Source organism: Etheostoma spectabile, chromosome 13 (assembly GCF_008692095.1).
Source record: "Etheostoma spectabile isolate EspeVRDwgs_2016 chromosome 13, UIUC_Espe_1.0, whole genome shotgun sequence".
Taxonomy (NCBI): Eukaryota; Metazoa; Chordata; class Actinopteri; order Perciformes; family Percidae; genus Etheostoma; species Etheostoma spectabile.
Genome location: NC_045745.1, coordinates 24111398 through 24129746, shown reverse-complemented (window position 1 = coordinate 24129746; position 18349 = coordinate 24111398). Strand labels below are relative to the sequence as shown.

The following is an 18349-nucleotide window of genomic DNA, read 5'->3' as shown; positions in this document are numbered from 1 at the left end:
GTGGAGCACGTCATTAAATGACCCTAATTGATGGCCTGCAATTGCCCCCCCCCCCCACACACACACACAGCCCTTGTTCCTGAATGATGTGAAACAAGCCGGATCACAGGAAGGAAGGAACAAGGGAGGAAGAAGCACCACACTAACCTTTAATATGCGAGGAATAAAATGGCTGCGTTTCAGCTCTATCTCTACAATTTTCTCTTTTCATTGAGGAAAAGTACTATTTCATTCATGCCATTTCCGTTCATTCATCAGCTAGGGCCAGCCTAGACTCACAGTGCCATCTCCACACCAACATTCTTATCAATGGAAGTGACGTCAGCACTGCCTGCAGCTGGGGGGGGGGGGGGGGGGGGGGTAATCACGTGGTTTTCTGAGGGTTATATACAATAAAGTTGCGCTGACAGTGAAAACATTCACTCAATTGTACATTAGCACCAGGGCTGCTGACATACTACCACACTACACAACTAAATAAAGATCCGCCAGCTTTTTTTCTTCTTGATGTTGGTCACAGGCTAAAGAGAGAGGGGGGAAAGACTGAAATTCTCTCAGGTGATCCACCATTCATGAAATAATCTTGGCTTTACCCGCGTTTTGAGTTTCACCACTTCCCCACAGTGGGACTCCAGGTAAGTGGAACACAATCTCATCTGTGTATCATTCACAAGCCATTATCAGATCGGTTAAGACATTTTATACAGTTATTTATTTAGACAATATTGCATTCCGATTATTATTTGTAAAAACAAAGGCTTGAGGAGTGTGAAAGAAGAACGGAACTGGCGACTGTTGGTTGTCTAATTATGAGATAAGCATTGCGACTGTTTCAATTCAATTATTGAAACAATTTTTTTTTGTCAAACTGAATACATTTTGAAACTTAAGTTATCTAGAAATATTTTTTACAATTATTTTCCAGTCATTTTTTCTTATGTCATCACTAAAATTGAGAAATGTACACATTTATTAAATAATCAAGTTTTTTTAAATACATTTATTGATATTTATAATACTAATTGATCATTGTAACAACAAAAAACAATAGCAAATGTTATTTTGTAGTTATTTTCGGGGTATAATTAAAGAATTAAGCCTCTATACTACATAAAAAATTATGTCTAAGAAATATTTCTGTGTGCAGCTTCTGCTCAAGAATGCGAAAGAAATCCGAATAAAAATTCGCTCGATATTTTTCAAACATGATAACAACAAAAACATTTTTTTTGTGATTTAAATTGCACTGCAAATTTTCTGTTGATGAATTCTAGATTAAATTAGAGTCTAAATCACGTCTTCTGCAGGCCAGTTACCTTAAGTGGTTTTGTTTCGTTTTCCACCTTGCTGACCCAGTTTATAAAATGGAAATAGTTTAAATTTGGGCTGCACTCTGTTCTGTGTTGCCTAAATTTGTGCTTGTCTGCATTCCACCACTGCCACTGAGGAAAAAAATCCACACCACACAATGACAACGCCGCGTTACTTACTGCCTGCTCCCCGTTCTTTGTGCAAAAACGACTTTGTCCGCTAATTTATCAACCAACTCATTTGGATGGACCGCTCAGGGACCGTAGGGTTAAATAACTCAACCGTAGCCAGCTTTACGCATGACTGCCCCGTGCGTGCCGTCTTTAAACCGGTATCCTGGTCACATCGCTTTGACACATGGAATACCAAAATCACAGCTGATAGAGAGACAGACCTCGGATATATTCGTATTTCTGTATTTTTCTATTTAAATAGACGTTTTGCGCTTAAAATGGCATGTGCGTGCGTTCTGGAGGAGCCTGCTTGGACGAAGAGGTGAGACATTTTTTTTAAATGCCAGAATTTCAGACTGAAAATTCAATACCTTAATTTCTTGACTGTTGTAACAGTTAACTCGGTTACATCTCACGAGAAGACAAATATATGAGAGCATGCATCAATTCATCCGCGCGGTGGAGAGATAATGGCTGGTTTAACGCACGGCTACAGACAACAAATGGCTCCGGTGTAGGTTCGAAGCGCAATTTCTGTATGCAAATTGGTGCCTTCCTCTTGAAAGACATGGGCAATTAAATATCGAAAGAATCACGACTGATTTATACGGTCAGATCAGAGCTTCATCTCTGTGTTTCCACATGCACAGGGGTTTCAGTGGCAAACACATTGATTTGTTAATAAATATTCTAAAATAGAATTTGATTTTTTTTATCACAAACCTCAGTAAAAAAACAGACATGAGAGAGGAGCGTTCAACTTTGTTGCATTTGACATTGCTCATTAGACTGCGTTTGGCTGCATGCTTTGTTCTCAAACGTTTGTTCAATACACAACTCACAGTGCTGCTTTTGTAGGGTGGCTTCATTGTGAATATATTGTTTTTAAATTAGACTGTCAATCTATATTCTATTTTAATTTCTACCAGGCTATGTGTGCTACAATACTAAAGTTAGTGAAGTATTTCTTAACAGTCATCTTCTGTACATTTTTGACTTGCCTTTTCACAAAACAACAAAACAAAATATTATTGAATTGATCCAGATGTGCCAACATTGTCATGTGACATTCCTCATATGAATCCAGAGAAAAAACTACAACAAATGTGAATCATTTCTCGGGTCTTTTGTTCTTCTCCCTTTCTTCTTCAGGTGCCTAACCTCCCTCCTGCCAGTTCTGCATGGTCATGACCTGTCATCACGCCCCTTCCACAGCCCACCTCATCCTATTGGTCCTGCTCATTGTCACTCCACATCTGGCTGGCACCGCCCCTGCGTGGGGTGAGGGAAGAGAGGGAGGGATGGAGGGGCGCACCCGGACAGACCTTAAAAAGGACAACCTCGCCCCCTTTCTCTTACCCCCACCCCAGAGTCTCTCCAGCCCTGACAATGTGTCGCTAGACCGTGGCTGGGGCCTGGGTCAAGATGACCAATCAGATAAATTGATGGACCCTGCGCAGGTGCTTGCTGTTCTTCTGGAGGCCCTGGACCACCCAGGGGAGAGTGAAATCCAGGCGAGCAGAGACAGAGACTGGGAAGAGGATCAGAGTCAGGAGCTGCCCTCCATTGAAGGCCTGGAGGGTGGTGAGATAAGGAGAACAGGGGGAGAGAGGGGGGTGGAGGAGGAGGGGCGAGTGGCTGATAAGGCTATTGAACAGCTAATTGTAAGCCATTTGACAGCTGCTCAGAGTGATGACTTAAAGGAAAGGGATGAGGAGGATAAAAACACAAGGTCAGAGCAGGATCAAGGGTGGTCCATGGAGGATGTGGAAGCTGATAGTGTAAATGAGGAAGAAGGGAAAGAAGATGAGGGGCAGGAGGATGAAAAGTATTTAGAAAGTTTCTTAAACAAGGCCAGACTAAGTTCCGCCTCACAGGGAGATGATCCTTCTCTGCAGCGCAAAATAAGAGGTTACTTCCAAAACATTGACTTGGGTCTCCAAGATAATGAGATCCTGCCTCCTCTGAAGGGCTACAAGGCATACAACACTCAGCTAGCACGAGCCGGAAAAAAGCTGCACTGGGAGGAGAACCAGTCCCATAACCGACCCACCAAGGGGGGCAACTTCATGGATGACTTTGAGGATGAGGGAGAGGAGCTGGAGGAGGAGGTTGAAGAAGAAGAGGAGAGCCTCTCCCATATGGAAGAGGAGGCGAGAGCACGCGCAGAGAAACAGGAGGTGCTCCGGCAGCAGGAGGAGGCGGAGCGAGCTAGAGAGGAGGAGCAGAGGCTGGCAGACATCGCCTCTGACATGCTGCTGCAGTACATGGGGAGGAAGCAGCAGTCCTACATGAAGCCCCGGCAGAAAAGCAGCATGGGGGCCGCTAGCAACACCGCCGAGGACAAGCGTTCCGAGGAGGTCATCGCTGATGAAGACGACCTGGACCAGCAAATGATCGACAGGCTGATTGAGATCAGCAGCAAGCTGCATCTGCCTGCTGACGATGTGATTGAGATTATCAGTGATGTGGAGGAGAAGAAGAAGAAAAGGAAAGAGTTGCAACAGCTGCCTACCAACAGCAACCCTGTCGCCCCGCGCTTCAGGCCTCTGGTACCTCCTCCTCTGGCTGCTCCGCCTATCTACCACTACACTGCCTCAAAAAACCCCAAGAAAGCCCCTTATAGGTTCAACAAGTCCAACAAGAAATGGCACAAGGACAAAGTCAAGTCATACAAGCAGGACTATTGGTATAAGCCTCAGAAGCAGCTTGACTACTGGTATAAACCCCAGAAACAGTTTTTAGCCTTTCCCTCTTATCCATACTACCAGAAGCCATATCGAGCATACTACCCTGTTTATTTCCCATATCCCAAACCACAATATTATGGCAAGCCCTCCCCTTCCAGAGACCAGCCATTTGGCCCCCAGGAACTTGATTTCCAGACCCCAAGGCGCAGGCACAGGGCTGGGGGTAAGAATCGTGGGCAGGGCTGGAGGCAGCAGCCAGCGCCACGCCTGCCTCTTACCCCTTATATCTCTAACTATATCCTTCCTCATCCACGGACCTACCAACCCTTACCTCCGCCCAAACCAATAACCACGCCCACTAGAGGCAGGCGACCCCCGTACTACTATCAACAAGTCACACCGGGAGATGATTATGAGGAAGATGGGCTGGTGCCTCAGCTGGACAGTGAGGAGGAACTGGAAAACTTTATTGAGAGGATCTACATGAAACGCAGAATGTACTGAGAGACTTTTTGGACATTTGTCAGATCAGAGAGACTGATAGAAGGGGGGGATAGATATACAGTAGCTGGAGAAAAGCTAAAAGAGAGGTGGAAAAAAAAGACAGTGTTGAGCCTGATGGAAATTTAAGGGCCAAGAAGTAAAAAAGTAAGACTTATATAGTTTTTGTTTCAACCACTGTATTCCTTGTTGATTTTCTCGGTCAGGGAGAGGATAAAAGGGTCCCAGTTTAGGCTCCCTGTAACCATGTTCAGCCTCTTGCTCAGTTTACATATTGAAACAGAACATACCATGGTGTATGTCTGCCTCCATTCAGGTCAATCTCTGATGCTCTTGCATTATTCAGAGTCTTCTAGAGGACACACACACACACAAACACACACACACACACACACATATACACACACACACACACACATATATACACACACACACACACACACACACAATCACGTTTGACACATTCACAAGATGTGCCCATTGTAAGAGGACCATGTTTACAACATCACTTAGTATCTTTTGTTTTATATTCTGTATGTCATAATACAAAACTAAATAGTTCAATGAATTCTTAGCTACACAAATATGAAAAAAAAACTGCTATGGTCAAATGTTCAATGACAGTATATTTTTGTTGTATTTGATGTGTGTAGTTGCCTTTCTTATTCTCGATTGGATCAACTTTAAACAGCTGCAATTTGCAAAGTTGCCAAATACACACATTTCAGTTTTTCAACCTCAAGATTTAGATTTTTTGCCTTACAAGCAGCATGGTTCTATAAGGGAAATATCATATTGCATAATATTATCATCACAACCGGTCCCAATGTAGAAACCCTGTGGACTCCAAAAGCACAAACTTAAACACTAAACACTTCCAACCTGGTGGACGAAGGGTTTTCAATCATTTTGGGATCCAGAGGTTATTGTGTCAACATGTTTATGGCAGATCCATCACCGCCACCATACAGTACTTTCTTGACCTTGTAGGACCTAGTCCTGCATATTTTTGATCATCTCCAATTCATATCTTCACACATTCTTTTGCCATTTCTTTTTTTACACAACCCATAATCTCTATTTTTCCTTTCTTTCCAAAAAAAAAATAATACTTGAAATCACAAATCTGTTCTGCAGCCTTTTAAAACAGATTTCCACCAAGAGGCTACAAACATTTTGTTCATTTACAGAAGAAATTCATTGAAAAGTTTCAGGCTGGGGAGTCAGGGATTGTTCTTAAAGCGTTAAATGCACGTCTTTCTACTTGCATCTTAAAAAATGAACCAAAAAAAAGAACAAAAAAAGAGAAAAAATAAAACAGTATAGGGAATTCAAGATGGTTGTTTTCTCTGAATAAACTGTGAACATAAAAAAGAAATCTCAAAGGAGGAGGGCCACTGTGTCCACAGTGAAGCCATCTGTCTTGTAAAAGGAGAGTGTTGTTGTTGATGTCACCTTTAGCATTGTAAGATGTACAGTGTGAAATAAATATGCCCGTGCAATGTGTAAATAACAGCATGATGATTACTAGTTTTGCTATATGATAAAAAATAAAAGCAATTATTTTATTAAAGTTCAGTTTTTTTAATGGCTTTTTGGCAATTATTATGATGATGATGATACTTGAGTAACAAATTCAAATACACAAAAGAGGAAATCAATTTAAGCTTAAAGATACCGTCGACTCATTTGTGTCACAGTTGCATCAATATGGAGACAAATTAAGAAAAAAACCTAAAGAGGGAGTTTATTATATTCCCAGGCAATCAAAGAATGGAGATGAGAATAAAAGAAAGAATGGAAATTAAAAAGGGGAGGAATAACGGAAGAATGGAGAAATTCTGAAGGACAGAGGGAAATGGTAAACTGCAGTGATTGATGAGTCACATGATTGGTGGATGAGTCATCCATCTGTACACTTTACTGCGCAGGACCACACACACACACACACACACACACACACACACACACACACACACACACACACACACACACACACACACACACACACACACACACACACACACACACACACACACACACACACACTCTTTGAGCTGTATAGTAATTTAGCTGCTGGCATTCAAGATAAAGATTGAGTCATGTTTGCTCCTGCCTCGAGCCAGCCAATCAGCCAGTGGAAAGGTTTTTGGTAGATAGGTTTTTGCCATATCTTGTTTCCACACCTCCTCCTCACTCTCACTTCACACTGGCAATATGCCCTTCTGCTATAATTCATTGAAGCTCTAGTGGCTGCCACTTCTTTGGCATCAAAACAAACCTTATGTATGCTGTCAGTGGTACAGACGCTGACAGTGATTAGCAGGCTTTCAATATGGTTTAATCGCATGTTATCTTGCCAGCTTGCTCACCAGTTGATTGCAATGGCACCTTTCATGGCTGTCTATTGGCTTATTGAGTGATTCTTAGACACCATGTTATGAATCCAGATGTATGATTACAGCTTGGAGCTTCTGCCGATATCCGAGCTGGATATTAACTGACTGTAAGAATGAAAATGTTTATTTCTTTTGGCTAAAGTGATTTTTATTATTAGGCTGTTTGAGCTCTAAAAACAACAATGCTAACTACTAGCCATCAGAAAGTTGTACTACTGGGACTAAGAAAAAGACGTAACCAGTGTCAACAAGTCTACGAGAACTGCTGACAGCTGAGTTAACGACCTTGTCTATATCATTTATACAAATTCATCAATGTAATAATAACATTTGCTGTGGTTATAAAGACAAGGCAAAGTATAAGTTAGACATCGTGGACATTTGCAGAGAGTTAGATGGGAAGATCAATACATAACATACATAAATACACAACATACATTAGCATAATAGTTAAATACTGAATAATAATTATCCATGACATTTAGTTTCTGCCTTTCTTTCTCTTGTGAACTCTACCATTTGTATAAATAAAGGTCGGTTCACAGATCTTGGGGAGTACACCAGGCAATGTGAAAAAAAAGTTGTATAAAGCCTTCTGTGGCTACAGATAGAGCTGTGGAAAGTCTAATAAATTGCCTAAAGTGATGTAATTTAAGTCAGCGTCCACTGGTTAAAGTTTCAAGTGTTTAAATTTGAAATTGATAGAAAATATCTGGGGGTGTGGAGTTAGGAAGAAGTGAGCTTACCGTACCTCTGTGGTCTGGTCCTCATCTCTGCTGGAGGCTAGCTGCTACTAGCATAACACACCCGAATCCATTGAAATATCATCCCCCTATAACTTGAAATGGAGAACATGTTAGCAAACAGTAGTTAGCGTCCAGCTAGTCTCGCATTGCTGGACCTATCTCCGCAGGCTGCGGAGGAAGGTCTCGCTAGTCCACACAATATTCCGGGATGGGAGAATGCCCTGTACCAATCCCAACAGTCTTGGGCGCCGGACAGAGCAATGGTTCCTCTGCAAAATAGCCTCTGGAAGGAACTTGTTTTAACATGTGTACGTTCAAAAGTTGTTTTAGTCATGCAAGAGACAACTGAGATTGGACAGATAGTCTAGCTAGTTGTCTCGATTTACACAGCAGAGATCTGAGGAGCAGTTAACCATAGTCTTCCGGCCGAAAGTGAGGGACGTCCAGCGGAAACAATCCCGTAAAATGAAACATTGTCGATATAGACTGGTGTCCAGACACATTGTGACACTCACTTTCCTTTCAGCTCTGTTTTTTGTCTCCACCTAGTATAAAAAATAAAATAAAGATTTGGTTTGGCTGATCACTTTGAGTTTGTAATGAATGACACACAGCTGACCAATGGATTTAAGAATATGGTACAATGCTGGATGATCAACTGACAAGATCCAATCATCTCAAAAATTGGCTGTGTTTGGATGTTGAGATGCGCTGAATACGACCTTGATCAGTAACATCACAACATAACTTGCTTTAATCCAAATGCTCTGTTACCATCAGTTATTATCTTTGTGCTATGAGAGCTTTTTTTCTACAGATCTAACAAGATAGTGAGGAAACAGCTGCATTTTCTGACTTGGAGACACCTCTGCTCACTTTTGGAGAGGATCAAACCCTCCAACAACAAGATCCTAAAGTTAAAATTAGGTCTTGAGAAGTCAGAGGCAGTGCAGAGGACATACTACACAAGTGAGATTTACATGTTTTCCAGCCCAATGGGATAATTGTGTCAAGCTTTAGATCACATTACACCCTTATAGTAATCATTTTTGTTTGGCCTGTTGGGTGCATATAATGAAAATGCATTTTCTCTCACAGGCACAGGATGTAGTATACATCCAGCTCCTGGCGAAAAGGGTCTGACAGCAAAGCAATTCATCCGTAATGGCCCCAAGAGCCCATACATTTACAGAAGCAGAAATATGAGGGAAAATGTCAACCATTTGTAGAGTGAATATTGAATTAATACAGCTATAACCTTCAAAATCTGATAAAGTGACGAATGAAATGCTGAATATCTACACCAGTGGGACTTGGGCTCAACCTTTAACTTGAAATGTCAGCGTGATGTTAACTAAACAGAATTTACTATGCATATATATGCATATAAAGTAGACTTATACTAGTTTACACTGTGGTAATATAGACGTTTACACACTACGAGTGCAAAAAGACCAACATTGGCAAAAGTTCTGGTTATGCAAGAGTTGGTGCAATGAATGTGTTTATCCATGGCAGACACATGAAAGACCAAGTCGCCATTACTGATACAAAATGGGTCATATTAGGTTGCATGGCAACAAGCAGTATCTTGTTTATGTTTTTTTGTTCAGTAAATGGTGTATTTTTATGCCCCGTTTTGATGTTTTTTCCTCTTTTCTTGTTCTTTTTGTGTGTCTCTCTTATGCGGCTATTTTGGCCATTACTTTCTCAAAGAAAGATATTTTGAGACAATTCAGGTTAAACTGACATTAAAAAAATAAGGTAAAAAAACTAAAATGTACATGTCGCACTTGGCCATCATAGACTTCCTGGTTGTTGTTTTTTATTATCAATTTAACTATGTTGCTGTATGTTGATGTGACTTTCTGCAATGTTTTTGATGCACCTGTTTGAACAGAAGATAATTTAACCATGTCAGAGCTCTGTTGGTTGCCTCATGTTGCTTTGAAACATTCACGTCAAAGCGTCATGCCTATTTGGTAGCTGAGAAATGCTGCAAATTGGCATCTAACATGTAACTTGACCCATCTTTGTTGCACTTAAATCTTTGTTGCACTTAAATAACTTCAGTTATAGACCTTCAAGGCATGCCAGGATGCTTTTTCTGACCCAGTGAACTTTAGTCTGGCTTTAGTGGCTGTAATTCTGCACTACTGCTGAATTTCGGGAAAGAGACTTCAGATAGGTATTAGCGGACCACTAAGTCCTATATAAAAGCATCCAAAAAGCCCAATGTCAGGGGACCTTTAAGATATGACAACTGCTCAAACACTCAAGAACATTCCCATAATCTGACCAATGTCATCATGGCTCTTCTCCCCCCCCCTCCCCCCTTGTTTGTTAAATGTGTTGTCTGTTAAACAACCATTGTTGAACATCATTTTTTTTGCCACATAATATGCCTCATCAACCACACTTTCACCAACCATTAGGACAACAGAGGTAGAGCTGCAAAGGCCTCTCCCTTGAAGCCACATAATTTGTTTATGATCTCTGCAACCCTTGTGCTTTTGCTCTCTCTTTTCATCTTTCCCCATCTTCTCCTTTTTTCCTTTAATTACCCGTGCCTTCCAAGTCCTCCTTAATGCTCCCTAACACCCAATCTTCCTCTCCTTTTCTTCTTTATCCTCTCTCCATTTCTTGTTTTGTATGCAAGCCCCAAGGGAGAGAAATGGGTGAAAAGCACTCTCTCTGCACCACTGTCACAAAAGACTGGTGAGTCATCGCCACTTATGTTCCTGTCTTCTTCCTCCCACAAAAAAACACACACATATACAGGAAAAAAACATTCCAATTACTCCTTACCTGCTGTGCACTTACAGGAAGACACGCACATAAACACATACAGTGCTTGATTGTCTAGAGGACACACACACACACACGCACACACACATGTACACGCACACACACACACACACACACACACACACGCTCTTTAAAACCCTGAAATAAAAATCCAAGTCACATTTTAGTTGATAATTGTGTTTGAAAATGGTATTCACTCATTTCTTACAGGCTTATGTTAATTTTCCATAGAGTAAATGAATAAAGAAGTTAACACGCAGGAATGCAGAGCTAAATAAAGAGGTGCTCATGCAAGAGGATCTCCTGGACTATAGAAGAGACTAAATGAAATGGACTAAATGAACAAAAGACAGAGAAAAAGAGAGGACAGAAATGCCCAGGGGTAGTAAGGTGGCTTTGATTTGTTTGTCCACCAACAGTTTCAGAGCAGCAAAGCAAATGCTCTACCTCCATCTGCTGGAGGAATAAATCACTTACAGTGCAGTCACATTGCTGATGTGTTCACAAGATGGCAGTCATATTAACCCAATGGACAGAATGACACACAGTGAGCTGATAAGGATAATTTGTGACATTTTTATTTTGTAGTTATTTTGTCTGTTTATTATAAGGTGTAATGGCACGGATTCTTTACTTAAGTAAAAGTACCAATAAAACAGATACAAATACTTAAATTGCAAATTAAGGTATAACACAAAATATTATAAAATATAATGGTTTTTAGTGTTTTCAGTGTATAAAAATAGTTTAAAATACTCCACTTTCACTAGGCACAACATTAAAATGCTACTTACCCTTTATAACAGGCCTTGGTAATGCCAAATGTGACTTTCCCTTCTGATAGACATTTAGCCTAAGAAATCACATAAACAAATCAATAATCAAAATAGTTGGCAATTACTTTTTCTTTCAGCCCACTGAACAATTACATTGTTTCAGCTCCAAACCCATTAATGAGAACATAAACAACAAACACACAAAACAGAAAAAGTATGGAAAGACAACAATTACATGGTCATTGATTGACTCACTCTAAATTTGAAAGACTTTTTTTTGTGTGTGTGTATATTTTACTATGATGTTGAAAATGATTCTCTTTATCAACATCTGTATACTTCAGGGGTATGAATGCTATGCTGTATCGAGTTGTCAGACATTTTATAGGTTTCCAATTTGTGGAATGTTTATCTTGTGTTGGTATTAGCAGGTTTACTTATGTCAAAGTAGACTCCACACACAGCAGACACATTAGAGTACTCACCTGATTACTCTTTACAGAAACCTGCTTGTGAGCTATTCAGACACATCAAATATTAAAAGCCTGGAGTTTCCGTTTCACATACAGAGAGGGAGGGGAGACGGCAGAGAAGTGGACAGACAGGAGGACAAACAGGAGCAGTGGAAGAGAGGGAAAAGTAAAAGAACGGTGGAATTAAGAGGAAATAACACATCAGGCACCCTGGGAGGGGGACACATGAGCAGGGATGGAGGAAGAAAGGGAGGAACAGGCAGAGAGCACCCAGAAGTAAGTAGAGTGTGAATGTTTTTCCTAATCAGGTGCTTGCCTTAAATGTAACAGTAGAAGCTGCGCTAGTGTAATCAGTTGAAGATTGATTGGCTGATAACCTTCTAGTCAGGCGGTTAGGAGGGCATGTTTTTTAATTCTGCTGCTTCTCTCTCAAGCCTCAGTGGGACAACTTCTACCCAGGTTGACACACCGACTCAGAGCTGGAGTGAGGAGAACAGAGAGCCCCAAAACTTCCAGGAACCGGAGGACAACGACCAGGCCGAGAGTGCAGCCTGTGATGGAGAGTTAGTGCCCAGTCAGGTCTGATTTGACAGGACAAAATTCACACAACACCAGCTCATGATAATTACTGTAAATGTATTATTATTCACAGAGTTCTCAGAGTAAATTTAACTCAAATAAATTGGTAACCAAGGGAAATCAACATAAATCTTTACTTAAAGTGTTTGTACCTTGGTTGGTGTGAATGATGAAGGACGGGGGGGAGGATCTATGTATCAGTGACGCGGAGACCTTACCACAGGAGACTCTCATAGCCACAAACACACAGGACGATGCTGACTGCCACCCATTGTCCCCCCTGCCAACAGAGGAAGAGTTGACCCCCCCTTCAGTGTCATCTCATCCCTCCAACAGAACACAGAGTAAGCGCACACACGTATGTACATAGGGACACACGCACACACACACACACACACAGAACAGAACCATGGTGTAGTACCTTTGTTTTTGTGTTCTCACAGATCGCCCATTTGAACCCTGCTGGTATTGCCTGAGATCTCTTGACTCAGAGTATCGTCCTGAAACTCCTGAACAGGTTTTACATTTCTGACTAAACACATTATTTCAGTGTGGGACAGTGCTGATCACAACCATTGACAAGTGCAAAAGCTTTTTTTTCCTTTTTCGAAAGCTGTGTGAACTAATTTCCTTCATTTCACAAAAACAAACTGAATGGACAATCTCTTTGACTTCTTTGTGCAATCATTGGTGCAAAGAAAATTTGCCGTTTTGAGGACACAAAGCAGCCTGATCTTACAGGGAATCCATATCTTCTTTATGGAAATAAACTATTGTTCTCTGAGATCAGAGGAAATACCTTTTGTATGGTAAAAAAAACCTAAAACATTCATTTTAATTATATTAATTCATAGTTCAAAAGGGAAAAGGTTGTCATAATTTTTATAGGATGTGTATCAACTGGCATTACAATGCTTAAACAAGTTTTAAAAGTTCTAAAATACAGAGTAAAGGCTAAGGGAGAAAAAAATGTAAAACAAATGTACAAAGTGTACAATATAGAAATATAAAATAAAAACTTTGGACAATTGTGATTGAGTTAGATTGAGTCTCTGGGTTGGTAGAACTGCTTGATGTACTTTTCTCAAGCTGTAATAAGTTCAGTACATTCCAGTAAAATCAGCATTGTTCATCTATTCCGTGTCTGTTGAGCAGCTCCAGGATTTGAAATCACTACGATTTGCCTCTTTGCTGTTAAACACTCAAATTCACCTCACAAAACTGACCTGTAAAATATGTTGTGCAAACCTATTTTACACTGTGTTGCAGGAAGACTCGGCTCCTTTGTCACCGTCGCCCTCTAGTGGCAAGAAAGTGAGCTATCAGACAGACCCTCGACCTCACTTTGGCGTAGCTTGTTCCTCCCACTCCACATGCCACCCCCTGTGGGGCAGTGAGGGTCCCGCCTGGGGACAAAGGAACCAGGAAGTGCCTGATCAGACACACACCTGCCCCCATTGCCATCTGGGCCTGCCCCCTGACACACTGCGCTGGCATGAGGTTGGCACAGACACTTGTAAACACACAGACATAAATAGAGACGCTCATCCACCGAACATATCACAGCTTATGTCTGTTTACCCGAGAGCCTCTGACTGTTTTCTTTATCTCTGCACAGGCAAAGTGTCTCCTGTTTGAAGAGCAGAGGGACTCAAAGAAATAAATGGAGTCATCATCAGAGAAAATGTTGCTTTTACTTAAAACAAAGCTGTTTACTCTCTGTATAAATGCTCTCAGGAAATACTAAAAAATCATTGTTATGTGCAATACCTGCCTCATCTTGTAAACAACTCTCTGTTTACACCTAAGTTTAGCCAAGTTGTTTCCTCATTTCATTTTGAGTTCATCTTTAATTTCTGTGATATTTTTAATATTGTGTTGCAAATACACTGTGTGGACAAAATCAGTCTGATTGATGTATGCCTCTCTTTGCAAAAAACAGAGAACAGAGAGAGAGAGGAACATAATAAAACATGCATGCGTGCACACGCACACACACACACACATACAAACACAAACACAAACAGCAAGGTGTCGTTAAGCTTGTAGCTCTCAAATACATTTGAAACATTGTCCAAAGACAAGTCCTGGAAACCCCATATACAGTTATTTATGAATCCACACATTTCTTTTAAGATTGTTAGCAAAGCTACTTCCAGAAATGTGTTTCTATAAAAGGGCTTAAATGTGATACACTTATTAATAGTTAATGAGTACAAATTTACAAATGTTTGAAGATTCATAATGAACCATGATAAAGAACACATTTAAGGTTGCCAGGTTTAGAAATCCCCCTTTGGCAGGTGTTCATCCTTTCATTTAGGTAGAATGCAGCTATAAATGTTGGCAATCCAATAATAAATTATTAATATCTGCGGTTATAAATCTTGATAAGTTAACGTGTTAACCTCCCGCTATCTCAACATTGTTTCTCTTTAACTGATATCGTAATATCCTGATATGACGCAAGTGCATTGCAGTAGAGTGATGTTATTTTCTGAAAGCACCAGACTGTTCAAGCTGTTCTATCTGTATTATTTGTCTTTACCAACATAGTTACTATATGAACATAACTGATGATTATTCATCAAAAATCTCATAGTGTGCATATTTTGTGTCCACAAATTGTCAACCCTACAATATTTACACAATATCGATATCAAGGTATTTGGTCAAAAATATTGGGATACTTCATTTTCTCCATATCGCCCAGCTCTAGTTGTTAGCGAGCATTGGCTTCTCATGAGGTTTGGCTTGGTTTTTGTAAGCTCTGCTTTTGCATCCTTTTTTTTTTTTTTTTTAATATTGTACATATCCACTCTCTTATATGACTTTGTACCTAGCCGGGTATGTTTGTGCAAAACTAAAGAAAGAAAGAAAGAAGTGGTCAACCAATCTAACAAGTCAAAGGGATTTAAAAAAAAAAAAATGTAAATGTTTGTTTGCAAACCAGCTTGACTTGAACTTCCTTTTGAGGTTCCAAGTAGTTTGAATAGAACTGAACTAAGAATTTATTTATTGTGATGTCACAATAGAAACCTAACATTCTGTAGTATGTTCTTCCACAGTGATCCATTCACTGCTTGTAGCATCAGGCAATCACTCTGGCTCCCATTTCTTACTGAGTACCAGTTTTCACATTTCTGAGTTTTGTGACTTTTTTCCTAAATCTAAAGAGGGATTAGCTTCTACTATAGAATATTGTGTGCCAAAATCATAGAAACAAAAATGGATGAGGAGTTTCTCCCATGGCAAAACAGAGAAGACAGCCCTCTGAAGGACGGCTTTGGTGGAGAAGAGGACAGAAAAGAAGAGATGGGACAAGAGCTCAGTGTTGCAGGTCATGGGTGTAGCTCAGAGAGGGTGAGCAGTTGGGGGTCACTTCCTGATGTGTGCTTGCGGCACGTGTTCAGGTTTCTCACTGACCGTAATCGCAGAAATGCAGACCTGGTTTGTTACCACTGGCACAATGTCATGCGTTCTCCCTCTCTCTGGCGCTCCCGCTTCTTCCACTTCAATGGTCAGCTGTCCAAATACAGGCAGTCTGAATCCAGCTCTGCTGTGGCCTATGTCCGCTCTCTGGGAGTCTACCTGGAGCAGCTAGAGGTGTGTGTGTGTCCTCCACGCAGGTCCTTAGTAGCCCGGCGACTGGAGCAAGCCATCAACGTGCTATTTTCTGAGCTTACTAGGTAATGGAGTGTGTTTCCTTCAGGCCCATCCAAACAGAATTTTGATTTTACACAATTCAACACACCAATTAATCCCAATTTATCAGACTGTAACTGACAGTTTTTTTGATCATGATTTTGTCTCCACAGAGTAAATGCACCATTGAAGTCCCTCTCCCTCATGAGACTGGGGTTGGATGAGCCCTCCTGGACTTTAGAGCTCAGGAACTCGTTAGTAGAGTGCCTGATTCTCTTCCTCCGCAGAGGGGCCTCAAGGCTCACCTCTGTTTGTCTGAGCGGGATGCGAATCTCCATGAATCAGGTGACTACAACACCAGTTCAAAGATAATGTTTCAGCAGATACATCACTGTAGCAGGGGTTTGCCCAAAGTGCCAGGGGTAATCAAAGAAATAAGTCAGACCTCATCATCTAAGGGCATTTCAAAAATCCATTTCTGATTCCTGATCCTTTAACCATAGGGTCTGGAGGTGCTTTCTGTCCTGGCACATTCTCAGAGGTGCCACTACCCTCGGTGCTCTTCTTTGGACTTGAGGGGATTCTTTTCAGGTGAACTGAAAGTCCACCATAATTCTGAAGTGCCCCGCATTCTGCGCTACTTGCAAGGCCTCACCGACCTAAGCCTGAGTTACTCCTGCTTGTCGGATGAGCTGCTAATGGCATTTCAACACAGAAAGCGAGGGTGGAGAGATCTCACCTACTTGCAAACATTTTCACTGCACTGTACTTTAAATGAGCCCCATGAACAGGTAAGCAAGAAATTATAGATCACACTGCTTGCTTATTTGCCAAGTAAGAAATAGCAGCCACTGGTCCAGTGGACTATACTTAACTAAAATTGTAGATGGCCAAAGTGTGATGACACTGAAGGCTATTATTGAAAAATCATATATGTGTAAGGCATATGTATATATACTTTAGAGAGCTGAGTATAAGGACACACACAAGTGGAATGTTCCTCTTGGCAACTTGATAGTGTAGGTGCTGTGAGATCACAAGTCCTGGGTGTGAGAAAAAAAGAAGAAAAAATGAAATACTACTGGGGAAAACTAATCTCCCCTCCTTTGTTTATTTCTGTCTCTCTGTTAAGGTGGTCTGTGGTTGCTCATGGGCAACTTTGGCATCAAGTTGCCCGGGCCTGAAAGTCAAGCTTACAGTGGACCAAATCATTGACACTGACAGGCTCGCAGGGATACTGCTGCCTGAGATTCCCTTGACAGAATACTCCATGACAGCTTTCTACTCCCCCGATCAAAACTGGAGCACCCTGCCGCTCCTCTGTTGCATGCTGCCTCGGTACAGGCACAGTCTGCAGGTCAGGGTGCTGAGCTACAGAGCGCAAAGTGTAGAGAGATTGTGTTGAACTGAAAGAAGGCATAGTTAGAGAATGGCAATGAAGGGGTTTGGGGAAGTGGAAATGTGGGACATGAATGGGTTGTAGTTAACCTTTATCTTGTCTGTCTGTAGAATCTGTGCCTGGACCTGAGCAACTGCAACGAATCCATGGATGAGGAGCTGTTGGAGCTAGTTAAGGTGTGTGAGCACTTGGAGCAGCTGAGAATCTGGGCTTTCTTGGAAATCAGCACTGTGCAGAGGCTGCTACACAACAGACTGACAAAAAATAGCTCACTCAACAAGATCAGAGTGAGGAAAAGACACTAAAAAATACTGCTCCAATCTGGACATACACTGAGATGAGACTAACGCTCTTATTTGTCATTATGTCTTCTAGGTGAGAGTCTACTCAATAAATGAAGAAACTAAAGAGCAGGAAGACCAGCTGAAGGAATTATTGTCTTCATACCTGCATCTCCCTCCTGAACTGGACTTTTTCGCTAAAGTCAGCTCCTTTGTATGATCACACATGCACAGGTGCTTGTAGACATGTCGTCTCTAAGAAAATAAAATTTATGAAGCATTAAAACCATTTGTTTTTCAAATCTATTCCACAAAATGAGGAATAATAATTGATTGTAGTTTGGAGTTTTGCCACTGACTGGCTCTGTTTTTCTCAGGGGGGTGGCGGTTGTGGGTGGAAACACTGACCTAGTTTCATTGTAAAGGGTGATGGGGGGGAGCCATTGTGTGCCTGTGCTCTGGCATGGCAAGAGCACTATTTAAGGGAACAAGGATTAAGAGGCTGCAGCAATGTACCAACATGTGTACACACACACACACACACACACACACACACACACACACACAC

General features: G+C 41.2%; 3 protein-coding genes across 5 annotated transcripts; all 3 read left to right on the top strand.

Annotated features, from left to right (window-relative positions):
- The first annotated feature begins 397 nt into the window (after nt 1–397).
- On the top strand, nt 398–6248 carry si:dkey-175g6.2 (stress response protein NST1). The gene is made up of 2 exons (XM_032532803.1): nt 398–635; nt 2637–6248. The coding sequence occupies exon 2, from the start codon at nt 2666–2668 to the stop codon at nt 4676–4678; it is 2013 nt and encodes a 670-aa protein (XP_032388694.1). The 5' UTR covers nt 398–635; nt 2637–2665; the 3' UTR covers nt 4679–6248.
- Nucleotides 6249–11824: 5576 nt separating this feature from the next.
- Nucleotides 11825–14430, top strand: LOC116700043 (uncharacterized). Its single transcript, XM_032532880.1, has 6 exons — nt 11825–12153; nt 12318–12456; nt 12632–12800; nt 12900–12973; nt 13726–13956; nt 14075–14430. Exons 1-6 carry the CDS (start codon nt 12113–12115, stop codon nt 14117–14119), a joined length of 699 nt encoding a protein of 232 aa, XP_032388771.1. The 5' UTR covers nt 11825–12112; the 3' UTR covers nt 14120–14430.
- A 1084-nt stretch (nt 14431–15514) lies between these two features.
- LOC116700022 (F-box only protein 39) lies at nt 15515–18059 on the top strand. 3 transcript variants are annotated; one of them, XM_032532845.1, is made up of 7 exons: nt 15515–15819; nt 15982–16145; nt 16275–16446; nt 16605–16892; nt 17234–17458; nt 17611–17787; nt 17876–18041. In XM_032532845.1, the coding sequence occupies exons 1-7, from the start codon at nt 15685–15687 to the stop codon at nt 17999–18001; spliced, it is 1287 nt and encodes a 428-aa protein (XP_032388736.1). In that variant the 5' UTR covers nt 15515–15684; the 3' UTR covers nt 18002–18041. The 3 variants fall into 3 exon arrangements, with proteins under 3 accessions (XP_032388736.1, XP_032388735.1, XP_032388734.1); XM_032532844.1 differs by having other exon boundaries at nt 15515–16145; nt 17611–17676; nt 17876–18059; XM_032532843.1 differs by having other exon boundaries at nt 15515–16145.
- The last annotated feature ends 290 nt before the right edge of the window (nt 18060–18349 follow it).